At 34.1% G+C, this 19,560-nt stretch overlaps 1 protein-coding gene across 2 annotated transcripts in view; it reads left to right on the top strand.

Moving 5' to 3' along the window:
• The first annotated feature begins 4,715 nt into the window (after nucleotides 1-4,715).
• LOC130449044 (amyloid-beta-like protein) overlaps nucleotides 4,716-19,560 on the top strand; it is a 176,897-nt gene continuing 162,052 nt past the window's right edge. Inside the window, exon 1 of one of the 2 annotated variants that reach the window (XM_056786685.1) lies at nucleotides 4,716-4,917. In XM_056786685.1, the coding sequence (XP_056642663.1) occupies nucleotides 4,852-4,917 (66 nt within the window). In that variant the 5' untranslated portion in view covers nucleotides 4,716-4,851. The remainder of the gene's footprint in view (nucleotides 4,918-19,560) is intronic. The other variant, XM_056786686.1, reaches the window with a different exon arrangement.

Genomic DNA, 19,560 nt, shown 5'->3' with positions numbered 1-19,560 from the left:
TCAAAAATCGTTATAATCAAATATAAATAGTTCCTCTTCTTTTTCAAAAACTACACTGAAAGTTATTTTAACTATAATACCTGTGTTCGTCTCAATTTCTTCAGACAAATAGTAAATAAATATGAAATCGGTTTAAGGCAATAATGAATCTTCAATGGAGAAGCTCCTTTACTATGAAACAAAATTATTCTCCAACATAATCTCCTTTCAACTCTACACACTTAGTCCACAAGTTTCCAAACTTCTCAAACCGTTCAAAACCGCGAAATATAAATTTTCTCTGTCATAACGTTTTCATTTGGTTTAAACGGCTTCCTACCGAATTGTCGGAACCGAAAATAATCAGTCAGATCATGTAAATATGGTAGATGAGGCACATGGTCGTGATGGAACGAAAATCTTGAATGAATCCAATCATTTTTTTCTCAAGATCGGTATCAAAACATGTCAGAATATCAGTATATTAGCCAGTTATCATTCCGTTCATAATCAGAGGTCATAATCTTTTCGAAAAAACCAATTTTTGTTTTCTAGTGAGCACGTTTCTTGAAAGAAATCGATTGTATCTAATATATTGTTGTTTCCGATGTATAATGATATCCTCAAGTTACAACACATTGAAAAGAGATCTAAACGTTGTGCCATCAAACTTCCAGATAATTTTTTCGCATGAATATTTCGTGCAAAATATACCCATTCGTTTGGAATATTCATATTATTAAAGCGGTTTGTGACACAATGCCCTCCATTTTGCCCCTTTTGTTTCATGTCAGAATTTAATAAGAGAGGAGAATAAGTCTTAATCAAATTAAGGTAAGCCTTGTCATAACAATATGAGGCGCGAGGATGCATGGAAAAATTGCTGCAGCTTTTTGCTGTTTTAAAAACAAGAATGAAAACATTAATGGGCTCCTACAAAGAAATATTTCTCTATTCCACTATCGACGTTTTTTTCCTCAAAAAAATATCGGTTTAGCTACAAATATTTATGCTGCACTCGGTGCTAGATTGTGTCGCTCATATTCACACACTATTTTCACTTGGAACTCGAAACGTTTCGTCCAGTCTCCTGGAGAGATTTCCACAAAACAGTTTAGGGAAACTCTCTCGCGCAGAGACAATCCGACTTTAGCTATCTCTTTTCATTTGATGTACAGAGGCACTGATTCAACCTTTAGTAGATACATGGGGGTCCGGATGCTCAGCATCATGCATGTTCATTGGTCATTTTTGAAAGCAACTGAACTTACAATAAATTAATGTAGTGAGAGTGTTTCCAAGGTTTGGAATTTATGATGCCCATTTACTCTTCATAATATATGAAGTTTTAATGAGAAAAGAAACGATTTGGATTACAAAGAAATTTCAAAATTTTGTTACGATAAGAGAAAGGATCATATTAAGAAAAGGACAACGGACTAGACAACACATTGTCTATGATTCTCCTCAACTGTATAGAAAATGTTTCGGGTTTCACATATTATGATATGGGCAATGGTACAATTTTAAGGACAGTGTGAAAGTAAGACATATATTTATTATTTCGGCGCTGCTAATCCTCAATAGATAAGAATCCACTCACAATATCATATGGCCTCTCTTAATAACCCAAAGAACTTGCTGTTTAGTATTTATAAACTATTTTTAGATTACCTGAACTACCCGTTTTATCAATTCATAAAATACGAAGCCGAGTACAGTAATTTCAAATTGAGTCAAACAAGTCTTCAAGCTTATTTGGTTCATTATTAACAAATAGTTTTGTACATACTTAGAGGATACAGTGATTTAGATGATTGTTCAAACACAGGAACTGATCGCCAACTGTACTTCAGCACGTCACTACAAATGAATAAAAAAACCTTGAGAACGTCTCCAATTTTAAATATCTAGGATGCTTATAACTGTGCAGCTTGATCCGGAAATTAAATGCAGAATTGAATCGGTCCGTGAAACTTTACAGAACAAGACTGTTTGGTACCGGACTTGAGCTTGAGACAAAGAATGATGCTGGTGTTCGGAGCTATAGATTTGAAATGCGATTACATAGACGAATGCTGAGAATACCATATGGCTATGCAAGGAATTAAAGCAGTCTTAAACAAGGCAAATGGAGTTCGTGTACTTTTGGCAACAGTTAAATGCCCAAACCTGTTATACTTCGATTATCTTCAAAGGAAATCGTTAGTGGATTCTACAGCTAGTATGAAGGACAAAACACAGGATCGCAGAGGCGTACGAATATTCAGGAATGGACAAGCATAGCATCGAACAATTATTTAGAGTGGCTCAAAACAGGGATCAGGTCGGAATTATGATTGCTAAGACCTGACAACGCAACATAAGAAGAAAAAGAAGTGGTTGCAAACTGGTCTTCTTTTATTACTGTAATGTAAGTTAGTATTGAAAAGGTAAGCAAAAGATTTGTAAAATTGGGTGCAAAGCGATTTAAATTTGCTTTATAATTCCTATTACCGAGCTAGTGTTTCAATAAAGTAGAAATAAGAACAAATTTTGATACATTCAGCTTTGATAGGTCAAAATACGTCAGTCCTTGAAACGCTTTCGTTAAAAAGTGGGCTTTCCTCTAGGTGACAGCCAAGAAATCACAAGAAAACAAAGCGTATAATGAACCCGTTTATTAAAAATGTTGTATGGCAATTCGTATCATCGTGACATAACTTGTTTTATATCTTTAGTAAATTGTTGTGATTGGCAGCTGAATTTCTGCACAATGGATGCTGTGGACATTTTTCTTGGAGATGAATGATTTGCAATTCATATTTACTCTTCAATCAACTTCTTTCTTTCTGAAAATGTGTCCGTAGCAAACCTGCCGACAATTCATTTTAAGAACAAAAATACCATTTCATAAAAAAGATCAAATAAATGATTGGGTAGAGATCAAACTTATATTCAAAATGTGACATATGTTTACAACTCGAATACGAAAGAATATTGAAATAAGAGAAATATCATGAACTTCGTAAACAGAATACAAAACAACAAATGAATTGGAAACATTACTAATAGACAGAAAACTAGGCAAAAGAAGAAAGATACGGCCAAAAATGGATAGGCAATTCTTTTTCTTTTGTTCAGCATTAAGGTCTTGGTGCGGAGGTGTGGAGATGTCAATGCTTTATAGATTTTGAGAAGGCATTCGATAAGTTCCTTCATCATAAACTGACAAATATCCTACAGGCAATTGGAACTGATAGCAAAGATATTAATTTGATAGCGAATCTTTACTAGAATCAAAAAGCAATTTTACGACTTAAGGATAAATTAGTCTTCAGTGTAGATGTTGAAGATATAAATGGGGTGACCGTAAACAACATCCGGTACGTCGATGTCACTGTCCTCGTAGCTGACTGACTGAATGGAAGGTTTACGGAAATTATTAAATTGAATGGTTGAGAAATGTCAGGAATATGGAATAAAATTTAATACCAAAAATACTAAGTACATGATCATCAGTAAAAATCCAGTAAACGATGGTGACCTTATTGTTGACAATGAACCATTAAAACGAACGGAAACGATTAATGATAAATGGGATCACTCAACAGAAATAAAATGTTGCATGAGAAAGCTAGAGCAGCATTCATTAGACTAAAAAACATCTTGTGTAGTCACGATCTAAATTTATAGCTTCGCGTCAGGGTATTAAGATGTTACGTATTTCTATTCTTTTGTATGTTGTGAAAGCATGGAAACTGACGGAAGCACCTCTTAAAAAGCTTCTGAAATGTGCACATATAGGCGTATGCTCAGCTAGAATGATAGAGTGAGCAATAACGACGTTATGGTGCAAATGCGAAAGGAGAGAGAGATTGTAAGGTCTGTTAAAACCAGAAAATTATCTTCCTTCGCAAATGTAATACGCAATACTAACACATGGTTGAAAAATTTACGTCGGTGGTTAGGTCAGACAACTAGTTCACTCTTACGAGCTGCAGTGAACAACATTATCATAGTCAACATGATTGTCAACGTCCGATAACGGATTCGGCACTATAACATGAAGAAGACTGACGACACTACCTCCTACCTTTCCCAAAACTGATCTCGCACTTCTGCTGCAAATGTGGAGTACAACAGGTACGACCGAAGAGCAGAGGATTTTCATGGATCATTCATCTTCCTTGTCTGTTGTTGCTGCATTAGCTGTGAAGTGGGAAAAGACATGTTCGTTTATGCTGGGATGGGTCTGCATACGGCGAGATTGGAGGTGGTGTCTCTGCGAAGTCAATGAGCCCGGAAAGCACTTGGGCTAGAAGATGAGGCCGCTCTTTTATTCATTTCTCACATATTGTGAAGAACAATAAAAATAGTAATAATACAGAAAAATTATAAAGTAATTCATAGAGAAACTGAAAAAAAAGAGTTGTACAAAACAAGAATTTTTGATTTTGGAATCAAACATAGTAGAAATTTCGGAATGTGATATGAGAAAGGACATTTACATAAAAGCAACCTATTAATCATCTTATTGCTGAATCATATCTTCTCAAACCACAACATCAGATATAAATTTGTGATATTGTGCCCCTGAACCCTTTCCCTCCACCTATTTTTCTTCCTTAATTGTCTATCGATTAAAAAACGACGCCAAAAAGCAAATGTCTTCCTACCGCATGCTTTCCATCCAATATCTCTTCTTTCATCAAGTCCGATACTGCCCATACCGAGATAACCGATCTCCTGACGACTAAGTCAGCGCTTGCGTATGGTTTTTCCAGTAGGTGGAGCTGGTGTCAGTTGTGAATTGTGAATCCACCCAAGAAGCACCGAGTAGCGGTGTCGGTACATCGGTGAAGTGTGTGTTCTAGTGAAAAATTTCTTAAAATGTGGCAATTACCGATCATAATCTGTGCGATATTTACACTGAGTGGAATTCTCGATGATGTTACGGTAAGTACCTACGTCTATTCATTTTAGATAACAAAAGAAACAAAGAAAGTAAAGGTTTATATTCGATAAACCAGGCATTGATTTTTAGATCGTTCTTCGCGCTGTTTGTATACATTTCAGCGGTAGAAGTAGGTGGTTTACTTATATTACGGATTCAAGTTTATTTTTGCGTTTACGAAATCTCGGTATTATTAATAGTGATGTGATATTTTTTATACATTACATAAATGGAATTTATTAGATGAATTAATTTGATTGAATATAAATATTGATAGAGAGTAATTTATATATAAACAAGCATAACCTCAATCTTTTTAACAATAAGTTGTTAATAAAAATTTTCGAATAAGACAACGATTCAAAAAATTATTAGAATATTGTATTTTTGAAGAACTTTCTAAAGCTACCTTTTAAATTTATAAATTATTTGGGTGTTTTTGGTCATTGTTATATTTTGTTGAGTAAATCACAGAAACCCGTTGATCTTATAGGTAGAGAGCCGGCAGATTTAAAATGTATGAAACAAATAATTTATTTCTATATTTGGTATTGTTTATAAAATTTGTAGATTAAACGACTCTTGTAAGAAATGAAAAGAGTCTTGATTCTAATTATTATTTTTTGACGCTCAACGCCGGTTATTGATAATTAAGTAATAGTAAGATAAAAATTAAATGTTTACATTTGCGCATTTTTCAATACGTTTTAGGAATTGTCTCCAAGCTGCCTGTACTTATCTTTCTAAAAAGTAATTGATGGAACTGCACGAGATATTATTTTTTTAATACTACACCATTCGGAATGTGTTCTTAATAAATTTTTTGTTTTACTCTTCCCCAAACAAAAAATCGAGCATTGTAAGGTCTGGGGATATAGCAGACCATCATTCTCCCAAACTATCTGCTTATCAAACTGATTTTGTAGCCAACCCTTGGTAAATAATGAGCAGGGTGGCTAGTGATGTTGGTAAAAATGAGTCTGTTGAATATTTAAAGAAAGCTTTTTGATAAATATTTGCAGTATGTTGATTTAATGTCCGCTGATTCTTAGTTCGTATGACATGACTCAAAAAACATCCATTACTTTAAAATACTGTCCTTCTTAACTAAGTTGGAATTTCTGGAACCATTGGCGATACTAAACACACCATCCCTTACAATTACACTGTCTGACGCGCGTTTCGATATCGAATTTATCGTCTTCAGAGACTGAAGGTAAACATTTCACATTAATACACACAATTACACTGTATGACGCGCGTTTCGATAACCAAGTTATCGTCTTCAGAGACTGAAGGTAAACATTTCACACTAATACACACAATTACAAAGTCTGACGCGCGTTTCGATAACGAATTTGTCGTCTTCAGAGACTGAAGTTGAACATTTCACATTAATACACACAATTACACTGTATGACGCGCGTTTCGATAACGAATTTGTCGTCTTCAGAGACTGAAGTTGAATATTTCACACTAATACACACAATTACACTGTTTGACGCGCGTTTCGATAACCAATTTATCGTCTTCAGAGACTGAAGGTAAACATTTCACACTAATACACACAATTACAAAGTCTGACGCGCGTTTCGATAACGAATTTGTCGTCTTCAGAGACTGAAGTTAAACATTTCACACTAATACACACAATTACACTGTTTGACGCGCGTTTCGACAACCAATTTATCGTCTTCAGAGACTGAAGGTAAACATTTTACATTAATACACACAATTACACTGTCTGACGCGCGTTTCGATAACCAATTTATCGTCTTTGGGAAGTTTTGGGAAGCCGGGGCACCATTGAGGAAATAATACCTATAAGTACTAAGAAAATTTTTGTTTTCTAAAATTAGCTTTCCTAAAGACAAACAGAACTGCAATCTTCGTCATCTATTTCTGAAATTTCCTAATACTTAATTAGAAATGAGTACATAACAAGGGGGGACTGTATTTATATTCGAGTCGTTTCATATATCCGGGGACACTGGTAGTTTTAAAATTTTTGTCGTACTTCAAGAAAAACAGATTTTATTTAATATACTAGTGCTGAACATGAGGGCACTTGTTTCAGAGATATATTTGTTTTCCAAATGCATTATTTGAAAGGTTTTTTTACGAAGTTGGTATTAGATGTAGTTGTACAACTGATAAGCGGATAATCAAAATACTTTTACATATTTAACAAGTGTAGTTTAAACGGTATGAGATGATTTCAAAATATCCTGTACTAAAAACTGATTTATTAGCACAACAGGAGACAGGAAATTTGAAAAATTTACATTATAAATTTATGGATTAGTAATACATTGCTACGCTATAATTACACACATTTTATATAACTGTAGCAGCACCCAGTCGGCTCGCTTTCCTAATGTTGATTTCTAAAAGCTGCATTAAATTAAGTTTGTTCAAAATTCTTTTTTTCAAATTCTTCATGTGTAGTTGCTTCCCAACTTTCAGAATGTACGTTTCGTTTCTAATTTCGCCAAAAACGTTCAATTGGGCAATATTCAATTCTACAAAAGTCATTTGCATCAAGAGCAGTTGCCATATCTGACCAAAACACAAAATTTCCTTCAGGATGCTTTTTTTTATGAACAGCATTAATCGCCAACTATGCCAACACTTTCGAGTTGATCTTTTGGTTTCTTTTGAAATACTTTTCTGAATTTACTTCCTCGCCTTTCTGACCATCATAACTCATTATTCGCTGTTTCATTCCCATCGAAGGTAAAATACGACTCGTCGTCAATAATGATTTTCAAACCTTTAGCGGGAGAAAACTCGTTGTCAATGTCTTGATTTTTGTTCTCAGAATATTTAGGTGCCGATTTACTTGATTTTGGAACTACAATCTGTTCCCTTAGAATGTTGATTACACATTTCTTATAGATTTTGAATTTTTTGTCCAATTTTCGCAAACTAACTCCCAGTTTTTCGTAAGCTACTTCAACCAAAGCTTCTCTTCTTGCTAATGAATACACTGTTTACACCAATACTCCCAATTACACTGCCTGACGCGCGTTTCGATAACCAAATTATCGTCTTCAGAGACTGAAGTTTACTTTGGGGTAGTTTAAACTTCAGTTTAACATGAAACGGTGGATCCCAACCTAACTTTTCACTATATTATAAAGGGTTTTCGTGAAACGATTGTGCCAACACTCTCAATCACACGTTCTGACGCGCGTTTCGATAAATTCACTTGGTTTGCTTTTCTTTTAGTTTTTTTTTTACCTTCAGCACTTGAAGACTGATCTAGTGGTAGTGTGTCTTCAGTAGAATGCTTGACTTTATATTTGTTGAAGATGATAATGGAGAAACTATCAACATTGTCGACTCGCCGAGAAAAGGAAAAGTTATTCGATCTGGAACTAATCTTTAAATTGTCCTACATTTGTTGTGGTTCTATCAGAAACACGATTGTTTTTGTTATTCTCATCATTAAATCCTTGCTAACTCTTCTCAATTTTTTTCCTTTACCTTCCAAGTTATCGTTTTACTTTTTTGTCTTCGACTGTTTTTTTGTATTTCTTTAACCATAATCACTATTTCATAGAAATTGAACGATATTTTTATCTTTCTTTTCGTGATAACTGGCAAAAAATGTCCGTTTAACATCTCCTGTAACAAAAACCATTTTTTTGAATTCTTGGCTCAATCTAGAGTTCCAGATTTTAAAATTTTATATAAGTGATTAACCATAAAGTATTTCTTCATATCTTGATTTTGTTCATAAAACTTTTTTCATTGATTTAGTTTATTTTTCAAATTTTACTCAAACAAATTGAAATTGAGATAATGGGATTACAAATAATAAATTTCCAAATTTTCATCTTTTGTGATGTTGTTTATACCATTTTGAGAAATGCTATGAACAAAAACATAAATTCGAAAGTTTGGTTGTTATGTAGCAGTACGACTACTATCTAATCATTCAAATTTCGCGCCATTGCTGAAATTTATATTTGCCAGTATTTTAGGTAGATGTCGTTTTAGTAGTTCAGCTTCAGACCTCCAGTTGGCGTTACCAGGCGTCCGGATAAAGCCGGACATAGGTAGGCTTTTTGATTGTGTGTCCGGCAAAAATAAAAGGCTTTTGTCAGGCTTTTTAAATTTCGCAAACGAGGTTGGCCGAGAGCAAGCGACGAGACTCGGGATTAGGTCGCTCACCCAGGCCCCAGTACGCTGCTTTCAAAAATTTGTAGCTTATTTTAAATCAATTAAAAGTCAAGATTGCTTTTCAGAATTCCTAAATAGGACATAACGTAAAAATTGAAAGAGTTTTCTTCTTGATGGTCAGCAATGGACGAAAGAATGCAACAGTGACACTGTTGCCAAAATGTTGGTTGTAGAAATTAATTTATAAAATTTGTCACGTAAGGATTGTTACAAATACATTTTGAAAGGAAATATGAATAATTATTTTTATTGTGTAACTCAAAGAGGGTTAGAGGTTAGAAAAGTTGCAATGGAGCACCGTAAACATGCTCGATCGAACCTATACAAACTAATATTCTTTTCATTTAATGGAATAATAAATGAAAAATTAATTAGTGCTCCATTAACAACGTTAGTGTGAGAAGTGTTTTGTCGAAATCGAAAAAAATCGCAGTAATTTGTGTCAACAGTGAATGACAGTGATTGATGAAATAGCTGTGTATAATTGTAATAACAATTAGTTCATTCTAAAAACGGTATAAATTTGAATAACATTTCGTTAATAATAAATGCAATTTTCATTAATAACATATTATATAATGCCTATATTAAACACAGTAATTACCAAATAGCGTATGTAAAAGGTAATGAAAGTGGTATGAAATGGAATATTGTATAACTTTTGAAATATTGGAATATTTCACACGAGTTTGCAGAATTGTTCTTAAGTAAACGAGTGTGAAACACGTGTTGTACACGATATTTTTTCTACAATCGGTATATTCGTTCTGCTATCGGAATTCTTTTAGACCAGAGTCGATAACTTTTGGAACCAATAGTAGTATGAAACCCATTAGAAATGACAAGAAAATGATAAAAATGAAAAAAAAAGACCATTTACCAGCGATGTGGGGTCGAGAAGGGAAAGGGGTAAGTTTTTAATGGTAGAATCGGTTTATCTAGATTTCCTATGTAATAATAAGTAGTTAATAGAGAGATTTACAATTTTTGTATTTACATTTTTTTCACATAACTTTAAAATTTATGTAAAAAATTGGAAAAAGCAAGTTATTTATATAAATATTCATTTTTTTTCACCTTATAATGACCTAATATTGAAAAAGCACCCTTATTTTCAATGCAAACTTTCCCCGTCAAAATATGAATTTTTTTTTTAAAAAGTTTGTGAAATTTTTGTTTTTCGAAATCTCTATTTTCTGATGGTGTAAAAAAATATTATTATCACAATGGTAAAGTTTTTCAAAACAACAAAAAAAAACTCGCATCCGAATTTGTACATTCATACATATCATTATGTACAATTTTTAGTTATTTATTTAAATTTTTAACTCTTTACACAATTTTTTTTTGTAGAAGATAAAAATAAAGAATCAAAAACTTGGTTATTTCAATTTGTCACATAAATTTTAATTTTATGCAGAAAAAGTGTAGATACAAAAGTTCTATTACCTTATCACCTGCAACTGTGTTATTTAACTTTATTTCATTGGACTTTTAGTTTTGCCGGAAAGCGGGATAAAACGTTTTTACCCTTAAAAACTCACCCCCGTCCCCTCTCCGATCTTAGATCGCTCGTAATTTATTTTTTTTTCTCATTTTTTTATATTCTCCTTCTTTGCCAAGGTTTTCACTATTATTTTTTTTCACCTTTTATCATTTTTAAAGGCTTCTACCCAGATTTATTTGATAGTCTTCCAAATGTAAACGAAGAAGAAGTAATGGCGATGGTGAAGACAAACGCGTAACTAGCGAGAGCTAATTTTTTTGATGGTTTGATAAATTTAACAATCTGATTATCCTGAAACATTGTTCGGGTCCAACCCATACCAAAAAAAAAGGAAAAAAGACGGGTTCCCAATACCAACCGTCCGATTGCTTTAGTCCCGAAGTAATGGTGAAAGCCGATAATCAGAAAATTTTTATTTCTCGAGTCTACTAACATCATCAGCGACCATCATTACGATTTTCGTAAGCATATATCTAAACTTATCGACTAGCTTGGTAGCTTTCTCAAAAACCGATCAATTCAGATCGCTATCGACATCAGAAAGGTTTAAGGTTTAACGCTGGTATTTTCCAGGGATGTATCTTGTCACCTACTTTCTTCCTCATGTACAACAACAATATTCTCGAAACAACTGCAAATCCGATCTATAGATTTTCCGAGCAAAGCACATTGGTGTCGTTGTTCCACCCCAATAAACTCGTCTAACACCAAAATAAGCAGCAATCGATCACCCGATCTTTAAAACGATCTGGAGTGAGATGGAAGCAATCTGATCGAGAAAGACTCGAGAAAGACACCGCAAATTCGCTTGTTGGGGGTTGAGCATGATGTAAAGACTACAAGGCGTGCTCTTCCCGAGGGCTCGTTCAGCGAATTCTTATTGGCTGCTTCCCAGCTGGTGCGCAATAGCACACCTTGTAGTCTTTACATTATGGTGTTGAGGCTGGAAATATTCTGGTATAGTCACGATTTAGTCAAGGTAGATTCACTAGAAACTTGAAGGGAGTTCTCATTAAGACCAAAAAGTTATACAGATGAAGTTGCTCGACACAATACAAAAGAGATCATTTGACTAGAATTGACCAGAAACTTGGACAGCTCTGTTTTACTGATACTACCACGGCAAATATCATCATCTGATGAATTTTGAGTCTAATAAGTTGTACACGAAAAGTGTAGTGTAGATCCAGTAATTTATCACAACTAGAAGATTTAAATTGAAGTTCATTGAACTTTTTTCAAAGACCGTATATTTTTAAATGTAACCAATACCTTTCTACTTAATATTTACATATTCACTGCAGTTCGTATACTAATAGAATTCAATGAAACTGTTTATAGCTTTTTGATCACGCTCCGGTTATTGTAAACGAATAAGCAAAAATAAGTATATAACTTTGAACAAAGTTTCATCGAAGAGAAAAGCCGAGAAAGCGAAGGAACCTATAATGTACGTTTTTCTTTCCACAGAGGATATTACAAAGGGTCGCCTAAGTGTTCTATTGTCATGCAAATAAAAATATGGTAATAGTTTAGACGTCGCGCCGCGTCGCTTTTTTACTTCAATACCATTTTCCATACTGTTTTTGGTCTATTTATATTATTTCTGGGTTTCTTCGAAAATTTTTTCATTCGTTCACAATTTAACGTGCGATTTTTTTTTCTAAACAGAAGTCAGATGTCTGGTAATTGGATATTTGCCATTTGAGACGGCCGAAAGCAAACTTACACATGATTTACTATGAATCATCATTTTGAGTAACTGTATTTATGAGAGGTGTTAATTTTGAAACGTACCAAGCCCCCATAAAGAAATCAAAAATATTCAAAGCCACGTCACACTCGTTTTTAAAAGGGGCACTTTGTAGGTTAGTTTTTTATTAAAATATGGGGGGATATAAACATTTGGTTGGTGTTTTGACGCCTTTTCAAAAATACGAGAAGTACCCGGTCCGATCTAGAGATGGCGGTAGTTGTATTAGAAAGTACACAATCTCTACAGCAAACGTTTCAAGTTTGAAGACGCCACGTTGTTTGGTATTTGTTTGGCAGCCATCAATAGTGAACGTTTTTAGTGAATTTGGAAACATGGGTAAAGTTGGTCATCGTTATGTGATACAATACTTTTATTTGAAAAGAATTAGTCCAAACAATATAAAAACTGAGCTAGATTTTACTCTGGGCGAGACTACTCTTTAGGTATCAACAGTAAAATATTGGGTAGCAGAGTTGTAGGACCTACGAAGACCAGCATCTTAGTGGTCGACCAAACGAGGTGACGACTCCTAGAAATGTTGAAGAAAATCCACTTGATGATCATCCACTGAAAGTGCGTGAGTTAGCAGACATAGTGTGCATTTCAAAAAGTGCTGTACATCGCATATAAACTGAAACACACTGGAAAAACAAAAATATTCAAAGGAAATTGAGTTACACTCGAAAAAAGATTTGAAAAAATACGAGTTATACTGAAAATATCTTATAAAATCACAAATACACTGAAAAAACCGAAAATATTGAAAAAACTACAAATACACTGAAAAAAATATCTGACGTAGATAGAACTGTATGTAAAAACCGTTACACGGAGAAAATGAAATTGGTAGATATAAATAATACTTTATATACACTCAAAAAACAAAAATAATCAAAGAAAATGAAGTTAAACTGAAAAAAAAAGAAAGAATACTTTGATGAGAATACGAGAAAACAAAAATATTCTCGAAAAAAATAAAGATATACTAAACAAATATTTAAAAAAAATTGTTACACTGAAAAAATGAAAATACTCAAAGGAAATTAATTTACCCTCAAAAAACGATTTGAAAAAATACGATTTATATTGAAAAAACCGAAAGTGTTGAATAAAATCACAAATACACTAGAAAAAATGATTCGAAGCGAGCAAAGTTACACTATGACGTTTTAAAACAAATATATATGCACATAAAGAAAAGAAAATTGTTTGATTTACAAAAATACGAGTTACACCGAAAGTTTTGAATAAAATCACACATACACTCGAAAAATGGCTCGAAGCGAGCATAGTTACACTAAAAAAAAGAGTATTAAAACAAATATATAATAATAACGCTCAATATACACTGAAAGAAAAAGCGATCGATGAATTTTTTCAATTCCAAACTGAAACAGCGTCGTCAAGATGTTTCCATCGAATGTTTGGCAAGTTTCATACCCGAAACAAAAGAACAATCAGAACAATAGAACCGGCTCCAAACAAGGCAAGATTATGGCTCAAAAACAGCCGAATGTGGCTAAGAAGAAAATTTTGTTTCATCAAGACACCCATTATTACAATGGCCAAAATTTGAATAGCTACCTCATGCATTCTATTTATCATATTGAAAGACTTGGCTCGCTGGTCAAAGCTTTTCCAACAATGAGTGGGTGATGTCGGCAGTTGACGGCCATTTTGAGGAGCTTGAAAATTCTTATCATAAAAAGGGTATCGAACTTATTGAACTTCGCTGGGAAAAGTGTATGTGAAAATGACTTGAATTGACGCCAATCGACGACAATGGATATTAAAAGACATCAAATGACTTTTAACTTTATTCGACTTCAATGGACGTCAATCGACAGGAATAGATGCCAAATGACCTCAAGTTTATCGAGTTGACGTAATACAACAAACAATGCAAAAAATAGTTGTCAAATACATTATTATCATAATAAAGTATTTCGTAGGTAATAGGACAGATTTGTTAACTACCTTGGTGACGACAGTAACGAATTTGTACGGAAAAGTTTTTCTTATTTGGTTTCAAACACGTTTCAGGATCGTAATAATCACGTGACTTTGGTTGGGAATAAAAATCTTGTTATAGTATTCAATTTACGGTAACAGTCACGTGGAAATCACAAATATTTATGCCTGGGGTATCTCGAAAGGTATATTGGAAATTATATTCCAATCACATTAGAGGTTTCACTTCAGAATTACAGATAACAAGCTATAAACTTTGATAAATCTTTATTTTGACTTACTAAAAGTTGTTGTATAAAATCTACGATGTTCAAGGGCGAAAAACAGAAAATATGTTATTAGTAAATATCTCGACTCTTGAACTCCAAGAAACTTCTGGATACTGTGAAGCCGGAAAACTGGAAAAAGACAGTTAATCATACAATTAAAGAGGAGAAAATGTGGTAGTTGGACAATATTACAGATCAAATGATCAAGCTACTCGGATTTATAAGAAGTAGCTTTACTTATACGGGTTAGTTATTATATTGAAATTATTCTTTATGAGTGTTAACTTAAGTTGAAGTTAAGGGGACTTTGTCCTTGAAATTTTCAAGAAATCAATTTTTGTTATTATGGATTCTTAATCTACACGTAAGTAGAAATAAATTTGTCAAAGCATTTCCCGGATTCCGAACGTTTACGATATTTTAAACGCGTTTGAAGTTGACGTCTCCTGGTTACTTGGGTTCCTGAAGGTCTCAGCGCTTCTGACGCAGTATACAGAGCATTTTATACTTAGAAACCTTTGAATAGGGTTCCTTCTTTCTCTTATATTCTGTACTTCTTTTTGAACTTCCTATTAGTTTTAAATTTTTATCTAATAACGTATAGAGTGCAACGGACGAATTGCATCTTACATGAGTGATCAAAGAGGCATCGGTTTCAAATTGAATTTAAAATGCGAGTGCAGAGAAAAAAGTGTTGCTTCGTGTCTACTTATCGGTAAAGCTTATGAAATAAGTCGTCGAATCGTGTATGTTTTCCGTTTATTAGGGATCGGAATAAACAGTTTGAGCAGGTTTTGTGGCATGTTGAACGGTGCAACGGGATGACGACCACAATATATTATCGCGATGAAATCGCTTTCCGACATGGTTCTGAAGAAAATTGTAGCACAGGAGAAAAAAGAAAACGTTTGTCGAGAATCACTTCATCGTTTCAGGAGATGGCACGTGGAAAATGAGAGAGTTTTCATCTCTCATTGACGTTACTAGTCTTATTGGATACCATACCAAAAAAGTTGTCGACGCCATCGTCACATCGAAGTCTTGCCAATCTTGCAGCTTTTGGGTGAAAAAAAAAGATAAATATCCTGCCGGTTACGATGAATGGAAGGAAACTTGTACCATAAACCACGTCGATTCGAGGAAAGATGGAAATTTCGACATGAACAGCTAGAAAAAGAGGAGGGATGCCTCTTTGGATCGGCATTAACATCAACATCAACAAAGAGGGGATAGTGATGACCGTTTACCTCCTGCGATTTGAGAAATTTTAATGGCAGCTATTTTGTTTTTTTTAGAAATATTTTTTTAACGTTTTGAATAGAAAAAAGTCGCTATTTGGAAAGCTTCACTTAAAAAAAAAGTTAAACATCTGAAATATGGCTTTCCAAGTCCCCCTTGACTTCAGATATTTTTAAATTGCTCGAAAATTTCTACTAATACTGAAACTGAAATATATCCGAATCACAAAACTCTTTATTTAAAAACAAAAGATTGAATAATAAACCAAAAATGATGAGTATTCTGAACAAAAATCGTTCAAAAAAAAAACTATGGACAAAGCAGTTCTGCGGCATCCGTATTCATATAAAAGGATCAACTTCGAATTTCCCCTTCGTTAATCTCGGAGATTCCTCGACCGAAATGACATATTATTTGGGGCTTCATATAGCTCGACTACCGCTTTGTCCTACACTTTAATGAAAATAATTTCAAACCTTTGAATCAGAAATATTTTAACTTTCTGTATTACAGAGTATTTCGGATATTTTAAATTATTCATAGACGGAGAGCTCTAGCTACATAAAACAGCATCGATTTGGAAGTTAGTTCATCTTCAAACGGTATTCCAGACTCCAAGTTCTGGCAAATGAAAATAACAGCCTGATTTCTACGACGAGAAATATGCCGAAAAAACTGATAAGGTACACGCGTAAAACTTTTTTCATATTTTTTTGGGTACCTTAACTAAGAGCGGTGTAGCAATGCCAGACATTGGGTCAGAAAAACCTCGCCAGAAGTGATTGCAAGTTCGAAAAATTCAAAATTATATGGACTATTATAAGACATTTGGATAAGAATAACCGAATTTATTAAAAACGTAGGTTTTTGACTATTATCAATGTACATTTTTGCACTGTTGAAATTACCATATAAAAAGATAACAAATTGTAGTCAAACAAATACTGGTTCAAAAACGAGATGATATGAAAAATCATTTTTATTTTATTTTCAATGCCATTCCTGAAACCTTGCCCTTATATTCTACACACATAGCGCCCTGTTCTCCTCTAATTAGAGTTTTGTTTTTGATTGTCTCACCCAGACTCAAATTTTTAAAAATATATTTAAATAAACAGCTCAACGGGCGTTATAGGCGCAAGGCTTGGAGTCGCTCTACTGCTTTCTTCCATTTATTTTTGTTCTTGGCTGCATCACGCCAGTTCCCTATTCCTATTCTCTATATGCTTCTATCCACTTTTTTCCGTAGACCCAACTTTTTAGAAAGTCCCGTAAAAAATCAGCTGGATACAGATCCGGGTCACGGAGTATCTCTTTTTGTTTGGGACCATTCAGTCCACCACTGGTAAAGTCCACCATCTTGTTGCAAAAATTTTCTGTGGGGCTAACTGTCACTTTAGGAGATGTACTGCCAATACAAATGTAGATTCAGTCCCAGTAACGCCGTTTATGTCAATACAAACATGATCTCCAAGCCCACTATGTGATTCGAACCATCGAATCAAACAACTCCGCTGTTAAAGAATCCCTTCTAAGCCACTGGATCCACAATATGCGGCCCATTTGCTCAAGATGCAAGAAAAAACTCTCCTATCCGCCACTCTGGCTGCTAGCAACAGCATACGAAAACCTCCCTGAAATCTACCTCAACTTACTTTACAACTCTCCCATATCCATAAGATAAAACCCTTTCTCATCACTTCGTTGATCGTCGGTGTTACAAGTTTTCTGCGGTTTCCCTTTAACCTGGTTAACCCGTTCACCAGCCAAATGGTCGAAGAAATAATACAGCCGCAGCTGTGTCTGTCCTCCTTTTAAATTTTTCAAAAATAGAAGAACATGAAATTTTAAAAAAACACACGAAAAAACTTTTACAAAAAATATCCACAAACCGAGAAGAACCGTTTTTAGTTACTAGAGCCTCTTTCCATTTCTTCTTGAAAAGGTAATTCGCTTTTTCTCCTTCCAGCAAACACAACCCTATATCAGGGTCAACTCGAACTTCAAGAAACCTTTTTCTATTACAAATTTCCCTTATCCTACGTGAAAATTCTCCAAAGAATCTTCCTCCAACCAAACGAAATATAATATTGAAAAATTTGTTCACAATAAGAAAGGTGGATTAGCTCACCAAATGTACCCCTATGAACAATATAACTATGAACCTGAGCACCTGGCAGGTGTTATTTCCTTATTTCTTATATTTAAAACAAGGCAGGTGTGTCATTCATTCAACTATCGCTTCAGTTAATGGTCAGGTATGAAATATTCTCACATCGAATATTGGATTGTCAAATATTAGTCGGGAATTTGAAATAATCTAGTCAAAATAAGCTTATGACTTAGTCAAAATTTGTAGAGATGTTATAAATGAAATGTCAAAAATCCCCGTCGATTTTACTTCTGTAACAAAATTTATTCAAGGTCAAAGTCCGAAATAAAGATTTTTCCATTTTTTCGAAAACGATAAGTTCTATCACGAAAAGAGGTTTTTAATAGTTAACAAATTCATATTCTACATAATATGCATAACTATAAGGTATTAGTAGCATTTTTCTTCGTGGTTTTCCCAATTGGGATACTCCACGATCTGTTTTTACACAGAAAGTTCGCATGTCTTGTTAAATAGTCCAGTCCAAGTTAGAATTTCTTTCAAATTACAAAATTGACTAGATTTGCCTTTTGCTTTTGTGTGATTAATGACCTTATTTGTTCTATTTGAGACCATTTTATTTCCAATTTTATTACGAAATTGCTTCTCAAAGAGTTGCTACTAAAATAAGTGCGAAATATCCTACCGGAAACGTGGCTCATCTTTTTTCCACTATGCAATGATTTGCTTAGTGTATGTAGGCAAGCCGAAGGAAACTTGTGAAAAATAAGTAGGATTCTGACTAAAGCTTTTTTTATCTAATGAAAAGGGGTTAACTCCACCTGAAGCTTTAAGTTTGTCCTTGTACCTTCCAGCGGCCACTAAGTTATCACTTTGCAACTTTAGAAAGTATTCACTCATATTTGACAAACTTAAACGCAATAGTTGAAAGGAATCTCCAAAAAAACTCCCCTAATTTAAGCACAAAACAGACTCAAATGCCCAAATGTTGTAAATTGCTTGAAAGCTTACTTGTAGACTGACTAAAAAATAATTGTTTTGGCGTTTGCCTAATTTACGAAGTCTGGCTATTGAATAACGAGACTGCGCGCCTAGAGGGCGTTCTAGACGGGTGGGATAAAAAACCAGTGGTGCGTTGGGTATCTAGATATCTGGTCTAAGCACGTCCCAAAACATGTTTCCGTCACTATTATAGTATTTGTGCAGAAGCGGTTTGAAAGAAACGGTTCGAAGAATTTTACACGAGGAATTACACATGACAAAAGTCTGTGGTGTCTGACTCCTGATCAAAAGCTCTGGCGTGAACGGATCTTGTCAGATTTCCTTGAAAGGTTAGAAAAAGATCTGCTTTGAAATGGATCCGATTTGAGTCGATGGAAGCGATTAAGAATAAAACGGCAGAACTTCTAAAGAACCTCACCAAAGAAGATTTCCATCACTGCTTCGATCAATGGAAAAAACGTATGGAAAGGTTTGTGGCGAGGGTAGGGGAGTATATTGCAGGGGATCATTCGAATGTAGAATAATTCTTATAATAAAACCCGTTTCCGTAAATAGTCTCGTTATTTAATAACTAGACCTCGTAATGTTTTTGTTCATATT

The sequence above is a fragment of the Diorhabda sublineata genome, chromosome 9 (assembly GCF_026230105.1).
Source record: "Diorhabda sublineata isolate icDioSubl1.1 chromosome 9, icDioSubl1.1, whole genome shotgun sequence".
Lineage (NCBI taxonomy): Eukaryota > Metazoa > Arthropoda > Insecta > Coleoptera > Chrysomelidae > Diorhabda > Diorhabda sublineata.
The sequence above is the reverse complement of the archived record's forward strand: the minus strand, read 5'-3'. Positions and strand labels throughout refer to the sequence as shown.